We start from the raw sequence: 14,866 nt of genomic DNA on the forward strand, positions 1-14,866 counted from the left end.
CATGTTATCTGATAATAGAGCAAAACTTGGAATTAGCAAAAATGGACCTTTAAAATATAATATAATATAATTTAAAATATAATATGCCCAAGCTGGCTTCCTGCCCTCGGTCAGTGAGCAAAAGGAAGCGAAATTTGCCTGGAAATGTATAACCTCTCAGGATTTTGAGAATTAAATGTTTCCTTGCTGAATGCTGTTTCTGCAGCACGTATACACCTTGGTGCTTCATTGGACAGTTAAGATCTTTTTCCCTACAATAAAAGAAAAAATGTGTTTCTTTTTTTTTTGATCCTCAGCCATTTATCTGATCCAAAAGTAAGTATAATTCACTCTGAAGACCTAAAAACATCAGAAATATTATTGAATCGTAATGGGAATATTTCCTCAGCTTTATTTATCTATGTAAATTCTGAACATTTCGAGGTTTAATAGGTCAGAACCACCATTTCTAGGTGTGGTAAATTCACAGCATTTCTATTAATCAGGCTGATATGTGCTGCCTTTCACAGCACGTGAACAGACCGCGAGGAATTCGTGTAAGTGGGGCCACACGAACACTGCCCCGAAGTTGTATTAAAACCCTCCAAGATTTTACATAAATCCTTAGGAAGGAAGACAAAGGCAAAAAGAAGAAAAATGTTTGTAATAGCCGGTTTCCCGGTCCTTTCTGTCTAACTATGGCCTAGTTAAACTGACCTAACAATGCCATTTTTCTTCCTCTCAAAATCTGCAGTGGGGGAATCAAATGTGAAAGCAAGATCAATTCTGTTCCAAGACAGTAAATGAGTTTTAGATCAGACTTGTTTCAATTTATGGAGAGAACCCAACTATGCTGGCTTAAATGCTTTCTTCCTCTAACTACGGAATTATATTTCGGTGCTCTAGAAAGAGCGAACTATCGTTTTAATCCAACATTTGTTTATCATCTAGCAGGAAGGAGGAAGCCACCATGACTTGGCTGATAACCGTGCGTGAAGCTTGTTATTTTCATTCCTGTTGACTGCATAACACCGTTAGAAATAAATGCTATTTATTTTACTCTGAACACACCGGTGGGAGATGCACAATGCCAGGGAAGTAAGTGACATCCATGCCATAGCCTGTACGAGTTGGGGACCCCAACTGCACCTCCTCTGTACCACCGGTGCCCTTTATATCCACACACCCTACCTGCAGTGATGTGGGTGTTGTAAGGTGGGATGCTGACCATGGGACACTGATGGTGGGATGCCCCCAGCCCTGCTGGGCTTGGGATCACTCTGGGACACAGCTCTGTGAGAGGCTGAAACTCCAAATCCTCCTTTTCTTTTAAAGCAAGGATGCTTGGCTTGGCATCTGCAAGCCTAATGAAGGAATAATGTTAATTTGTATGATGAATTAAATTAGTTTCTGAGTTTCCCTTCATCTCACTCATTACAAGGGCAAGCACAGGCTGATTTATTGACTCGTCACAGCTTATTAAGCAACAGTTCATAAAGTTATTTTGAAGTGCTCTTTTTAAGCATTCACACTATTGATTGACAACACGCGGGCACTACTTAATACAGACACTGAGCAGCAAAAGGCTCGTGTGACTCTGGTTTTCCCACCTGATGTACAAAACACACGGATTTTAACTTGGTAAAACCGTGTGGAGATAACGTAACCGAACGTGCACGTTATTGTTTGTTGGTTGGGAAAGCCCACTGCAATATTTCAGTACAAATCTGCTGTGCCAATGACCGTCTGTGAATGTAACCATGATTTCAAAGCAGGTATCAGCCACACGAAACACAGCAAAACCAGAACTGCAAAGCTTTGGGGCTCCCCCCGCGAGCCGGGGGCTGCAGCCAGGGGCTTTCTGCATCCTTTACGCATGCAAAAAAGAAACCTCTGATTAAAAATACCGAATTCGGATCATTCGTCCCTTACAGGATTTGGGTAAAAAGGGAAATTTAATTTTTCAGATTGGATTTTGTTGTTCAAGTCAATAACAAAGAAACACCAACAGATTTAAATGAGGGCAGAATATCTGCCACAAAGATTGACTGTTTTCTGCCATACGGATTGACTATTTTTTCTAAATATTATCTCTAAGGCTAAGGTATAGATTTTTATAAACCACCATTTTTCCATTTTTTTTTTTTTTTCCTTCAGGGACAAAATTTTGCTCGAGCCACTGATCTAATCACAACAACCTGAGGGAAAACAAAAGCAAACCACAGCACACCTTGGATCTGTAATGAATTTCAGAGCGTGTTGATTGAAACACAGATCCAAAAGGATCAGCACAGTGCCACCAACCACGGGACCATGCAGACCCGAGCATCCTCCTGAATAAATGACATAAAAACACAGCCAGCAACGTGGCACGTGCTGGTAGCAATCGCTCACGACGAGCAAAAAAATCAGTGATTTGCTTTAATCACCACGTTGCGGGTTTGCTCTTGTTGTTGTTCGGTTTGTTCTTAAATGAAGTCACTGAGCCACTTTGGTTAATTTGCCCTGAAAGGCGGCTGTTCAGGTGCTCAGCTGATTTATTGCTGCTGCGAGGGACGATCCTGAGCGGCCACTCGTCTGCGCTAATTGCTGCCGCCCGCTCTGCTACAGGCAAAGAGCTGCTGGGGAGCGACGTGGCCTCACCACGGGTCTGCTGGGAGCCACGGCCCCCCCGGGGGCACGAGGGGATGCCCAGCAGGACACTGTGACACCCCGGGGATTTCAGCCCCCTGCCCTGCGACGTGGAGTTACAGAGCTCGTGTAGCAGTTGCCACGTGGTTCTTTGAACTAAACTGAAGGCTTTTACTCTTCTTGTTAGCGATGAAGTCATTTTAGAAGGCGTTTTCCAATCAAATTCTGTCTAATTAAACATAACTAACACCAACCTTCAGGTCCAACACCTGAATGAATCAAGAAGATGAGCTTACAGGGGGAATTACCTGGCAGTCTGAAGGAGCGGTGGCACCACCAGCTAGCCTGCAGACGAAGAAAACTGCTACTTGCTTCCTTGACAGGGCACAAAATCTTTCCCATTTTGTAGTTTTTACGCAGTAAATCTCTAGCTCTTTCCATTCAGGCAGCGTGCGGAGAGTTGAGAGGCACGAGATGAGGAGGGACAGGCTGGCGGGAGAGAACTGCTCCAGGACTGAAGTTCTCACACAGCAAAGGAGAAGTACCCCCAAGATTTGTGGTACGAACATATTAAGTATTTTAAAACTGGGGAGAAGATAATTAAAAAATAAAAAATGGTTTCACGAGCCTGAGCTAGGAACCTAACCGCTGGCTGGCTCCGGATTAAGGAAATTAGTAAAACTGGAGAGACTGCCGTGGATTATAGCACAGAAACCCGAAAATTCGCTCTGGAAGGAAGGCAGCGTGAACACACAGCCTGCAAAAAACAATATAAATAACCCAACGCCGCGAACGTGCTGTCACATATGACACTGACTGAGTTAAAGGGCAAAATGCTTATCATTAATAACTGCATTGACGGCAGATGCTTTGAAAAATACACCGCATTAACCACAGAATCCAGGATTTTCATATTCAGGACAGAGGAGTCATTCAGATTTATCAGCCCATTAACTTTATAAACACAGCATTAGCTGCAGTTTAAGTGCAATGCGGTGCATCTGTAATGAGAAATTCTTTGGGTGGCATTTTATAATTAAATATCTCATGAACTACTTGTAAGGTCAGCAGAGATTAATGCGGGATGTCAGGCAAGGTCACTGGATGGATTTCAGAACTCCGCTCCCTCAAAAAGGCATCGTCACAATTACTGTTTTCCGAAATATAGGGAATCACAACGTCTGCAACTCAGGCTGCAAAAAACGTGCACGCGTTATCCGTGTAAATGAAGCAGTAATTCATTTTGGTAAGTTCTCCTGAAATAGAAATTAGGGTGCTTTTAGGACACATGCCATTTCTCTGATAACTTCAGATGGTCCGCTCGGTTTCGGTACATGATAACGAAACAGACTGAAAGATCTTAATGAAGTCAGCCCACAGCAGAGGAGGGGAATCGTCTGAACCGGTGGTGCCTTAAAGTCAAAATAAGGCAAATCAACGAATAACTGCAAGTCCTAGCGCATACACGTAGCTTTGCTTTTACTTGTTCCAAGAAACATTTAATTCATGAACAACTGCTCAGTTTTATAATTCCTTCTGCACTGCTACATACACGGAGTGATACCCTCAGCCTGGAGTACTTGGCTGTGATGTGAAGGGGGTCTCTGTAGCAAACAACAGAGTGCTTGCCTTTCACCAAACCGTCACAGGCAAAAACGTTCTGATCTTCTTCTGGCTGTCCATCCATTTCAGATATTACTTCATGGCCTGGATCTAAATTCACAGTATTTTAGCGTGTCAAGCTTCACCTGCGTGAAAGACTGAATTTCAGCCTCGCAGTCAGCCAGCCAGTCGTGCAGGGTTTCTGAGATGATGATTAATAGGAGTTCAAAGCTGGAGCTTACAGCGCCGCTAAGCCTAATGTGACCAAACTAGCAAGCAAATAGATAAACAAAAACACTGGGAGAAAAGTTGTGAATAGCTCTGAGCTCAGACCACACGCTTATTGTCTATAATTTCTGTTTTTCACTTGGGCATCAGGTGAGGACTGCACCAGGGCAGGAGGAGGAATGCTCTGCCCTGGGATTATTTCAGAGCTAAGCACACAGCTGACTTTTCTTCAAGCAATACTGACAATGAGCCCGTAGTGCTACAGGGAGATCTCACAGAGATAAGAGAAAGGACTTTTGCCAGGCTCCACATACAACAAAACACACCAGCAGACTCGGGAACCTCGCCAAAATACTTGCAGGAATCCAGGGCACCGAAGCTGCAGCTGCTGCCGTTAGATTTTGCGATGCTAACACGAAATAGCCAACACACAGATGTGTAACCACCTAACAGCATAAGATCATGCTTACCGCTTGTTGCGAGGATAATTACAGTAGCACTGCAGGACCACATTTCACAGGGACCAGAAGGTAACGTTTTATATAGCATTTTCTATTAAATTCATCAGTTTCGGACTAAAACAGACATCTTACTCCCCCCCCCCCCTTTTTTTTTTGGCCTCACCAAGGCTGTTTGCACCCCGGATACTCACACGTATGCCTCGCCAGGGAATAATTCGATCCGCCGCTGGTTAAACCAAATCCCTCGGGAATTTGACTAGAGCTACGTGGCCGAGTCAGGAGTTTGGGAGGCTCAATTTCAGCTCCAAATTCCGCCCCGATCACCCCCAGCAGGACGATGGCAGTCGCTTGCTTCCTGCGCTCTTCGTAAGAGGTCGAGATTTTCTTCATCTGCGGGAGGCCGGACAGGCAACCTGAAATGAAAAGCAGCAACGATGAGGAAAATAAATAGCGGGGCTGCTCTTCACACTCCCAACATCGTGCTTCCCAGAGAAAAGAAAAGAAAAGAGGTTTCCATTTAACTTAAAGCACGCCTTCAGGACTGCTACTTCCCTCCCCAGGCTTTGCAGCCTGTAGAGATGATGCCATTTTACTTCCCAAAACCTACATCGTAGACATCTAAACGCCAGCGTTTGCAATGGCCAGCCTCAAAGCCAGCCACCCTTCAAAAACTGCCAACATCCCACTGAAAAAAGAACAACAAAAACATTTCAGAGAGCTTTACTTGTTCCTCTGGAGAACAAAACGAAACACAACACAGGGAATTCTGTGCCTACCTGCCTTTGTGAGAGGTGGTATTTGGTTTGCTTCTTGTTAACGCTGAATTTCGGAGACTGGCAATCTTTTTTATTTATTTATGGGATGGATTTTTTTAAATACACTTCTTTTTTAAATACACATCCTTTTTGTGTTAGGGTACACCATCATATTCCAATGCCTACTAGATTTTAACTTACCAGTATATGCCAATAAGCTGACCTAGCATTTTTGTCCAGAAAATGTTGCATTTTGTATATTAATGAATGTTTTCATAAACAGTGGAAAAACTTCATAGTATACATCTTAAATAAAACTCTAAATTCTACATTGTTAGGGAAATTAAAAATGCCAGGGCTGTACTAGAGTAACTAGATGAAGTGGCTTTATTATTATTATTTTATTTTTTATGGTATAAAGAAACAAAATCTTGGGAGCAATGCGCTGGATTGCAGTATGTTATTCCTTTCGTCTGACAAGTAGAGTTCCCTTTCAGCTGCTTACTAATTCACGCTATCCCAGAAATGCCTCACCATATATGCTCCGAAAATAATGAAGTCTTAATCCTGCTTACAGCGCTCGGCTGTTCAATCTTTGCTGAGGAGTCAGGAGGCAGCGCCCGGCACTTGGTGGGCTTGTAGCTTAACGAAGGGCGAATTAGCGAGTCTGCCTGTGCAAACCACGTTCACATGGCTGGGTAGGACACGATACAGGACGTACAAAAAGAACTGGCCACGTTTGGGAAGCAGCACGGGAAGGGCATCCCCGCTCAGGCACCGCGGCAGCAAGGTGCCAGCCGAAGGGGAGCTGGGAAGCAACGGAAAGCTTAACAATGGGAGGGAGAGGGGGAAAAAAGGAAAAAAAATAAATCAATAGCAACTGCCTTCAGAGGAAGGAGGATGAAAAGGGGCCGCAGGAGACAAAGCGCGAGGTGGAACAGCTCTAATTGCTCCGCAGCCACCTCTCCGGGCGGCCGCCTGCGGACGCGGTGCCCCCAGCACCTGCACGGGGCGATGCCCGGGTGCCCGCCCTGACGCCTCGCAGCAAGACGGATCGGTGCGAGCTCCTGCTCCCAGATTGTTTCAGAGCGTTTCATTTAGTTCCTGGCCCTGCTTGGATGAGCACAGCTCCGGTTATGGATTTGTGCGGGGCCGCGCTGCGGCGGCGCGGGCAGCGGAGCAGATGCTGGAGCAGGACCGCGGGGTGCTGATCGATAGGCACGGCGCTGACCCCGGCGCTGCCGCCACGGCCACGGCTCCGAGGAGGGGAAGAAGAGAAGAGCGAGCACATGTGCTGCTTCCAGGAGAAAATTAAACCGCGGGGCCACTCCCCTGCCCTCGCCTTGGGTCAAAATGATGCCAAAACGGGCTGCGAAACAGTCCTCGGGTGTTTCGTTGGCATAGGATGCTCCTCACCCTGCTCGCTGCTGCAGGGTAGCATTTGCTACCTCAAAACAACAACAAAAAAACCCTAAAACCAAAGCCAAGCCAACAAACAAAAAAACAACACAGTCCCCTCCCAACAACATCCCTCCCCAAACCCTCCAAAGGAAATTTAAAATAAAAGGGAAATCCCACAAATATTTTTTACTTTTTTTTTCCCTGAACGCCTAGCGGAAGCAAACAATTAATTGCAATGATTTCCTACAAATAAACTGACAGCCATTGGGGAGATTTTCAAATGAAATAATGTCTGTAAAAGTAGTCCCTTCTACACTTTCATTTGTCTCATGAAAATTTGGTATTTTCTCCCCGCGACGTGCCTCCATTTAATCATGCTAAAGGCTGACACGGAGATCCATTTTCCTGACAGGACGGTTGATCACCCTATCACAGGGAGAAAATTAATAACCCCAAATAGCTCTGTGTGGAAAACAGAGGCTACGCTGGCGAGAGGACAAAAACGCTCGACATTTTGGTTGTAAAAACAGCAAAAATAGAGAAACCTATCGTGGGTTTGCTTCTCCGGCTCTCCTCCAGGCGAAATGACCACATCAGACATTTCAAAATGCACCGGGTTTTGAGGCTTAAACCTCCCCAAAACATCTTGCTAAAGGGTTTAAAATCCAGGTAAGGCGTTTCCGAAGTTTGAATTGTTGAAGAGGCGGCGAGCTATCGATTGCTTCGTGGAAAAAGCAGTCCAAGAGTGCAGCCACGAGGGCAGGGGGAATGTAACAGTTCGGAGCACTTTACCCAATAACTCCGAAGATCGCGCTAATTGGCTTTGCACAGTTCCTGGGTAAAATTAATTTTATCCTGGCTCACGATAAAAGGATTAGAAGACAAATTAAGTTCCTCGGGTTTAAGCGCAATGGGGATCAATGGGGCTGAATGGGGGCCGAGGGCGGATCTGGGGGAGCTGGGTGCCAGCGGGTGCTGTGCCGGTCCCACTGTCTGCTCCATAACAGACCTTATAAAAGAGCCTTCAAGAGCTACAAGAATCCATATTTATTAGCAGTATTTTTACATGATTTTTCACGCCAGCTGCGCTGCTTTCTTACAGTACTGCATTTACACAGGGCTCTGCTCGTGACCCAAAAAGGAAACTGCAAACCAAACCCAATCAAAAACCCCAAACCACAAACTGACGGCAACCACCACCAGCACCCAACCCCGGTACCAAACGTGTGAATAGGAAAAGGGATCGGGGTGTAAATGCGACGTGCCAGAGAAGATTGAGCCCCAGAGGCTCAGAGGCCACCCGGGTGAGGGCACCCTTGGGTGTTCCCATGGCCCAGCCTTATTTGAAATAACGGGGTATTGTCACTACCCTAAAAACCGGGAGTGTTTAAACTTTATTTTTCTAATATTTCATGGGGCATCTTCCAACAGACAAGCTTAATAATTAAATATGGGTAAGTCGCATAGCTTTGTATTATTAAAGCCAGGACATTTCTCAGGTTTGCTTTTTGATAACATATTCCCTTTGTGGTGCCAGGAACATGGTTTGATGCAGCTAGCCAGCTGCAGCACCCGGGAAAGGAGGAGAACAGAATGATAAAACCTCTCCTGGTAAATAATAACCTTGATTAGGTAAGCATCGAATTTTTCTTTATTTTTAAGAAGAGACTTGCAGCCACCCAAAAGAAAAAAGGTTTGCAAAATTTGAATTAAAAATGCCTTTTTTTCAAGTCTTTCATTTAAGATCTGATGTAAAATCCCAGGGCTCTGACTCCACCGCCCACCTCTGGCCAGGTATCCTGGGGTCAGAACCCCCTGTAAATCCCTGGGCTTTATCCACATGGCCTGTATGGATAACAAACGTTGAAAATTTGCAATGTTAATTAAAAATGACAGTATTTAGGATAAGCCAGGAATCTGTTAGCCTACAACCCAAACGCTCCCCAGCAGCTGCTGGCAGCAGTAAGGGTTAAGGCGCTGATTTTCTTCTGCATAGGTGGTGCTATTTTAAGCCAATAGTGTGTTTAAATCCACCCCAATGAAATCAATACAGCACTGCTCTACTCAAGGTGAGACCAAATAAACCTGTCGGAAGCTTTGAGAAATAGGCTTTGCAGTACACTTTGAGTGCTAAGTGCCTTTCAGTGCAGAGATCTGTCATTAAATAATCATTAGCCATCATTCATTCTTCCTAAAAAGCTCAACGCCTGGATTTGTTCGCTGTCCGCTAAGCCCCGGCGCAGCGCCGCCTGCTCATTAGCACCTGGGGGTGCTTACAGCGCACCTGAACAACGCTCTCCCTTGTCCAGCACACCTGCAAACAGCAGCGTTGCCAAAAAACCCAACTCTTACACCACTACCCACGGCGGGTAAGCCTACTGCACGCCCAAAGCCTGCCCCACACATTGCACAAATGAGCGTTTAATTTACTCGACCTTATCTTGCACGAAACCAAAAGGAAAGCGTGCAAGATGGTGCAAGATGGTCATTTTTCTATTTACTCATACCCTCTGAATTTACCCAAAATATTTCGTACCTTGGAAAAGCCGAACAGCATCACCCAAGTGCCAGCGTGCTTCGTGCATTCACATTCAGGATAGATGATATTTATTAATTACTTTCATACAGCTATACAGTTTTATTTGGTCTCTCTGCAACTTCTTTTTTTGCTGTAGGAAACATTGACTGGAGTGCCGGTTATCACTTTAAAACAAGGCTATAGGAAATTAAATCAGTTTGTTCCCAGTTTAACAGCAAGTACTGGAGTTGCTGTAGCCAGTCCCTTTCTGCCTGGACTCACAAAACCAAAACCCATTTAATAAACTTACCGTCTGGCAGCAAATAAAACAACTCAAAATTGCATTTTTTGGATATACAGGCATCGAGTTAAGCTATTATCTCCCAGCATTTTGGGAGCTGCATGCTGAAGATGTTTTATTTCCTTTCCAAAAGCGAGGAAACCAATCAGCCCAACTCGTCGGCGTGCACGTGTTTCCAGCAACAAGCTCAAACAATCATTATCTTCAACTAATTTAATTCCACATAGCCTGAAGTATTTAATAACTCGGGAATAAATTTCCCAGAGCAACGCTGGGTTGTTCCATCTCACAGCCGAAGCCCACCCATGTAAGTTATGAAGTATTAATTGGACCCTGACCTCATTACCTCCAGTTTTAAATGCAGATTTGTGCTGCGCTTTCCAGAAATCCGCATCCCTCTGCGCTGCTATCTAAATAAATGAGTGGTAAATAAAAGCAGCTAAATGCCCGCGATACCTTCTCCAGATTTTGATCAGGATGGCTTTAATGTCACTAGTAAGAAGGAAAGTTTTGATGCATTAATTGTGCTTTCAATAAAAGCTGCTGACACCGAGCGAGCCGTGTCCTGTACTCCCCCCTCTGAAGAGCAGAGAATCCATTTTGTCTTTGACTCTTTTCCTCTGCTCTTAGCCGTGCGAGGAGAGGCGTCCTCACCCATTTTGTGCTCCTACAGCTGCAGCACGGCGAAATATTCAGCGAGAAAAAGGACGGCAGAGCACAGAAGAGAATCCTGCTGAACTGCAAGGGACTGCGGGGTGGTGCACAAAGCACTGCCCTTACGCACAACAGCACGTTTTGTACGAGCCCAGCAGTCTGGTGGAAATTACCCCCCCCCACACCCAAAAAAAAAAAAGATTTCAATAAGCTGTTAATGAGAGTCAATTAAGGAAATCCATTCCCGAGTTTCAGATCAGCCTGGCCATAGGGAAAGCTTCAATAAAGCCGATAGAGATCCGGGCTTCACCTTCCGAAGCGCGCTGATGATTTTATTGAAAGGAACATAAAACTATTTTACATTATGGCCATTTTGGAACTGAATGGCAACTTTTCCTGATGCTTTATGAAAAAGATGTTGTTCCCATTGGAAATCAATAGGAAGGCAGAAAAAATTAGATAGCCATGATTTGCCAAGGAATCAATAAGAAATAGAGCAATATCAGAACCCACGTTCTTTATCTTTCACGCACTAAAATTTTACTTTCATGTGAACAGAACTTTCAGAATTTACAGGAGGAAGCACATAAGCGATTATGTTTTCCTGATGCACTTATATCACCTCTGGCAATTACAGGTACTTGGCTTTTAAGATCTTTCTGATTTTGACAGCTCAAAACACGCTCCCAGTGCTTAAGGACATTATTTAATTTGAAACGATTTAATACATCCTGAAGATGTATCGAATGCATACTTGCCGATCACTGTGAACCACAAAAAAAACACATTGTGTTTATTTTTGGAGGCCCCTCCTGTGATGCTTGGCATCAGTCCCCATGGGGGGGCCAATGTTCATCTGGGAGGGCCCCGGTAAGCACGGCAGAGGAACAACGAGGCGTGTTGGGCATCACCACTCCCAAACTAAAACAAGCCTTTTCTCTACAGAAACTATTATAGATACATAAATATTCAGGGAATGGAAGGCTTTTGGCAGCATAAGAGGGTTGGGGCTGGGATAGGGGCTGCAATTCGCCGTGCGTTCTGCCCCCAAGATGACACGGACGGGCTGGGGACGCACTTTTGGGGGCTGTATCGGGGCCGTACACCCCCTGCCCACCTTTGGGTCCGTTGCCATCAGTGCGAGCAGGGAGACATCACTCTCCTCTTCCCATTCCCATGGCAGGACGACCAGCAGCCCCCCAGCAGGCACGAGCCTGCGTGCACGGCCCCGGCTGCTGCCTGGCGGCGCGCGCGAGGGCTGAGCGCACAATGCGCTCTATTTGGCTTTCAGTCAATTAAGCTTTAAGCTGTCAGCAAACAAGACTTTTAAGTTAATTTTGAATCACCACAAATCAAGTTGAAGGTTGGGAAAGGGCACGCTCGCATGCCGGCATGAAAAAAGGCAGTTTAATTGGCTCTGAATAGCTATTATATGCTGCAATTGGCCTATTGAATCTCAGATCATCTATTTATTTATCCAAGTGCACAGACTGGTAAAAGAACGAAAAGTGGGAACTCCACTCTTTTTCTCTCTTGCTTAAGCAGGTGAAATTAAAGCTTTTGCATATACAAAGTACTACTGAAATAGTGATCTCATGGCAAAATTCAGGCTGGTTTACATTACGCTTTATTTTTGAACAATTTCAGATAGCTCCGGTTTGGGGAGCTGTAATGTGAAAACAAGCCAATTCCAATACAACAAGTGATTGTTACGGCATTTAGGCTTTGTTTGTTTTTTTAAAATTTGTCAGGTTTTCCATATGCTACATAGATTTTGAATTACTAGTTTGAACAATTATCTGTCCAGAAGAAGCGCATAAAAATGCTTTAAGAACAGCAACTATAAAAATGTTCCAAAAAACCTGCTATAGGTTTCAGGTCTCCACCTTCATGAAAAATCGTTTTGTTTGGAATAAAAGGAGATCAGACAGCACCAACAGGAACGGGTCTTCTGAACTTAAAAGCTCCTAAAAGTGCTGCCACTCGTGCCACTTGTCTGCTCCCACCCAGGTGAGCAGACAAAGCCGTCCTGGGGCAGGAAGGTGAAGGAGGGGGGATTTGTGGGGACGTGTGGGATCCCACCCCGGCACACCAGGCAGACTTACAGGTGATGCTTGCGGGCCAGCACTGTGCCCAGCGGGTAGGTTGCTGTGCTACTGGATGCCTGTAGCTTCTTCTGTGATAGCTGAGAGAATTATTTTCTCTTTTTTTTTTGTCGTTTTGTTTTAAATTCCACCATTATTACTTAGAGCTGAGACAAACCCTGTTATTTCGAGGAGGAAAATAGGTCAGAGGAGGCGATACAGCATTAAAATCACACCAGCGGCGCACAGAGCAAGTGCATCTTAAAGTGATGACGTGGGGGCCTCTGGAAGGGCAACGAAGCTGTGAAGGGTCTGGAGAACAAGTCTTAGGAGGAGCAGCTGGGGGAGCTGGGGTTGTTCAGTTTGGAGAGAAGAAGGCTCAGTTACCTTAAAGCAGGCTGTAGCGAGGTGGGGATTGGGCTCTTCTCCCAAGCACCAAGTGATAAGACAAAGGGAAATGGCCTTGAGTTGCACCAGGAGAGGTTTAGGTTGGGTATTAGGAGAAATTTCTTTACTGGAAGGGTTGTGAGGTATTGCACAGGCTGCCCAGGGTCCCCATCCCTGGAGGTCTTCATGACCTCTGTCTCATACACAACCTATACTACATTAAAGCAGCAGTATACTCTATTTAACGGTATCTTGGTCACCAAATAAATGACTCCTATAGTAACCAGCACAAGCTTCTTGGACAGTAATGCCCACGGGGAAATTCCTGACTCCTAGGGTCCTTAAGGCTGCACTCCCAGGAGCAGTCCCCCACAGACACGTGGTTCATTTACACGGGTAAACGCTGCTAGGAGCGATGGACACCACACACCTGAACACCAAAACAGCATTTGGTCCATGATTAGAGCAAACTTGCCCCAAGACAGCTAAACCTTGCCAGCACTGTAATGCTCCGCACATGCAACCAGGCTGAAACCTCCCCAGGTGGGTCAAGGGAAGCCTGAGCCTGAGCTGCTCATCGCTGGGTGACCTCTGCCTCCTTAAAACCCCACTTCTACGTCTGTACAGATTATTCTAAGTATTTTTTTCTTTTGACTGTAACAATCTCTCCTAAATCTTTACTTAAATTAACAAAAGCATCAAGTTGAAGGATTTCTACCTACCGCCACTGAGAGAAGACGAGCAGTCAGAAGGACACAATGAAGGTATAAATGTTTGACTAAGACACTGCGAGCTAACTTTCCCCAAGTTAATAACGTTTTCCGAAGTAACGACAGCACAAAGGGAGGCTGCGCAGAGCTGGAAGAAGACATCTGCCACCGGGACAGACAAAAGATTTCAGACGAGCCCCAGATTGATTTTTACAAAGTGCTGATGTATAATGCAGACAGTGATGCTGAATGCTTCCCAATTTCACACACAAAAAATAAAAAAAAAAAGATGCACAAGGACTGATGCTAGTTAGTTACACTCTGTGATGCTTAGCGTAAAGCTGTGCATCAGATAAAGACAGACACCAAGAAGTATTCCCAATTAAATGAAGTTATCTTTCTAAACACCCTGCTGCATGCTTCTTCCAGCAACGAGGAACCCCGAAAGCCTGAACAGAGCAGTTCTCCTGGGCTGGCACTTCGGGAGCAGCCGCAGCACTGCCCCAGCTCTGACATCTGCCATTCCGACAGATGTCCAGCCCGCAGCCCCCTCGCAGGGAACAGATTTCCCACTGGCGTTTACTGGTGACATCTGCTTCAGTGGCAGATGCCCACGTCTTTTCAAAGGCGTGCAGCTCTGCTGAAAAACCCTGCGCTTCTCCGTGAGCTACCTTCCCTACAATTAAATAAAGTGCTCTTTTTAAAAGTATTTTACCTACAGTTTCATGCTTTCTTGTAGACAGCTAATGACAAACCGGAGGGAACTAGATTCTTGATTAACTTTTTCTCCAATTATCCATCAAGCACCTTTCTCAAAGTGCTTCAAAATTCCTGTTAGTACACAAAAAACTCCATTAAAAATTAGCACCCACATGTTAACTAACTCCTATCTGCACATTTTATTTGTAACAGAAAAGATCAAGTGAGAGAGATGTGTGTGTGTTTTCTCTGTTTTCTTAATTAGCATCTGAAAGGGACGAGGTTTGTTTTAGCTGATAAAATCTAATTTTTCTGGTGTTTTACACAATAGTCAGCGCAGGATATGGTGGATGGCTTTCCAGTGAGTTACTAAACACAAATTAAAAGCTTCTTTGATCTCTCTGTGGTGGGCTTTGGAGATGCAAAAACCTATGTGACAGGGTTTGTAGAAGGTGC

At 45.0% G+C, this 14,866-nt stretch overlaps 1 protein-coding gene across 2 annotated transcripts in view; it reads right to left on the minus strand.

Annotated features, from left to right (window-relative positions):
* The window catches only part of WDR7 (WD repeat domain 7), a 93,924-nt gene that overhangs the window by 40,618 nt on the left and 38,440 nt on the right, over nt 1-14,866 (minus strand). For both annotated transcript variants that reach the window (XM_072031641.1, XM_027447009.3), the window contains one exon: nt 5,093-5,314. In XM_072031641.1, the coding sequence (XP_071887742.1) occupies nt 5,093-5,314 (222 nt within the window). The remainder of the gene's footprint in view (nt 1-5,092; nt 5,315-14,866) is intronic.

The sequence above is a fragment of the Anas platyrhynchos genome, chromosome Z (genome assembly GCF_047663525.1).
Source record: "Anas platyrhynchos isolate ZD024472 breed Pekin duck chromosome Z, IASCAAS_PekinDuck_T2T, whole genome shotgun sequence".
NCBI lineage: Eukaryota > Metazoa > Chordata > Aves > Anseriformes > Anatidae > Anas > Anas platyrhynchos.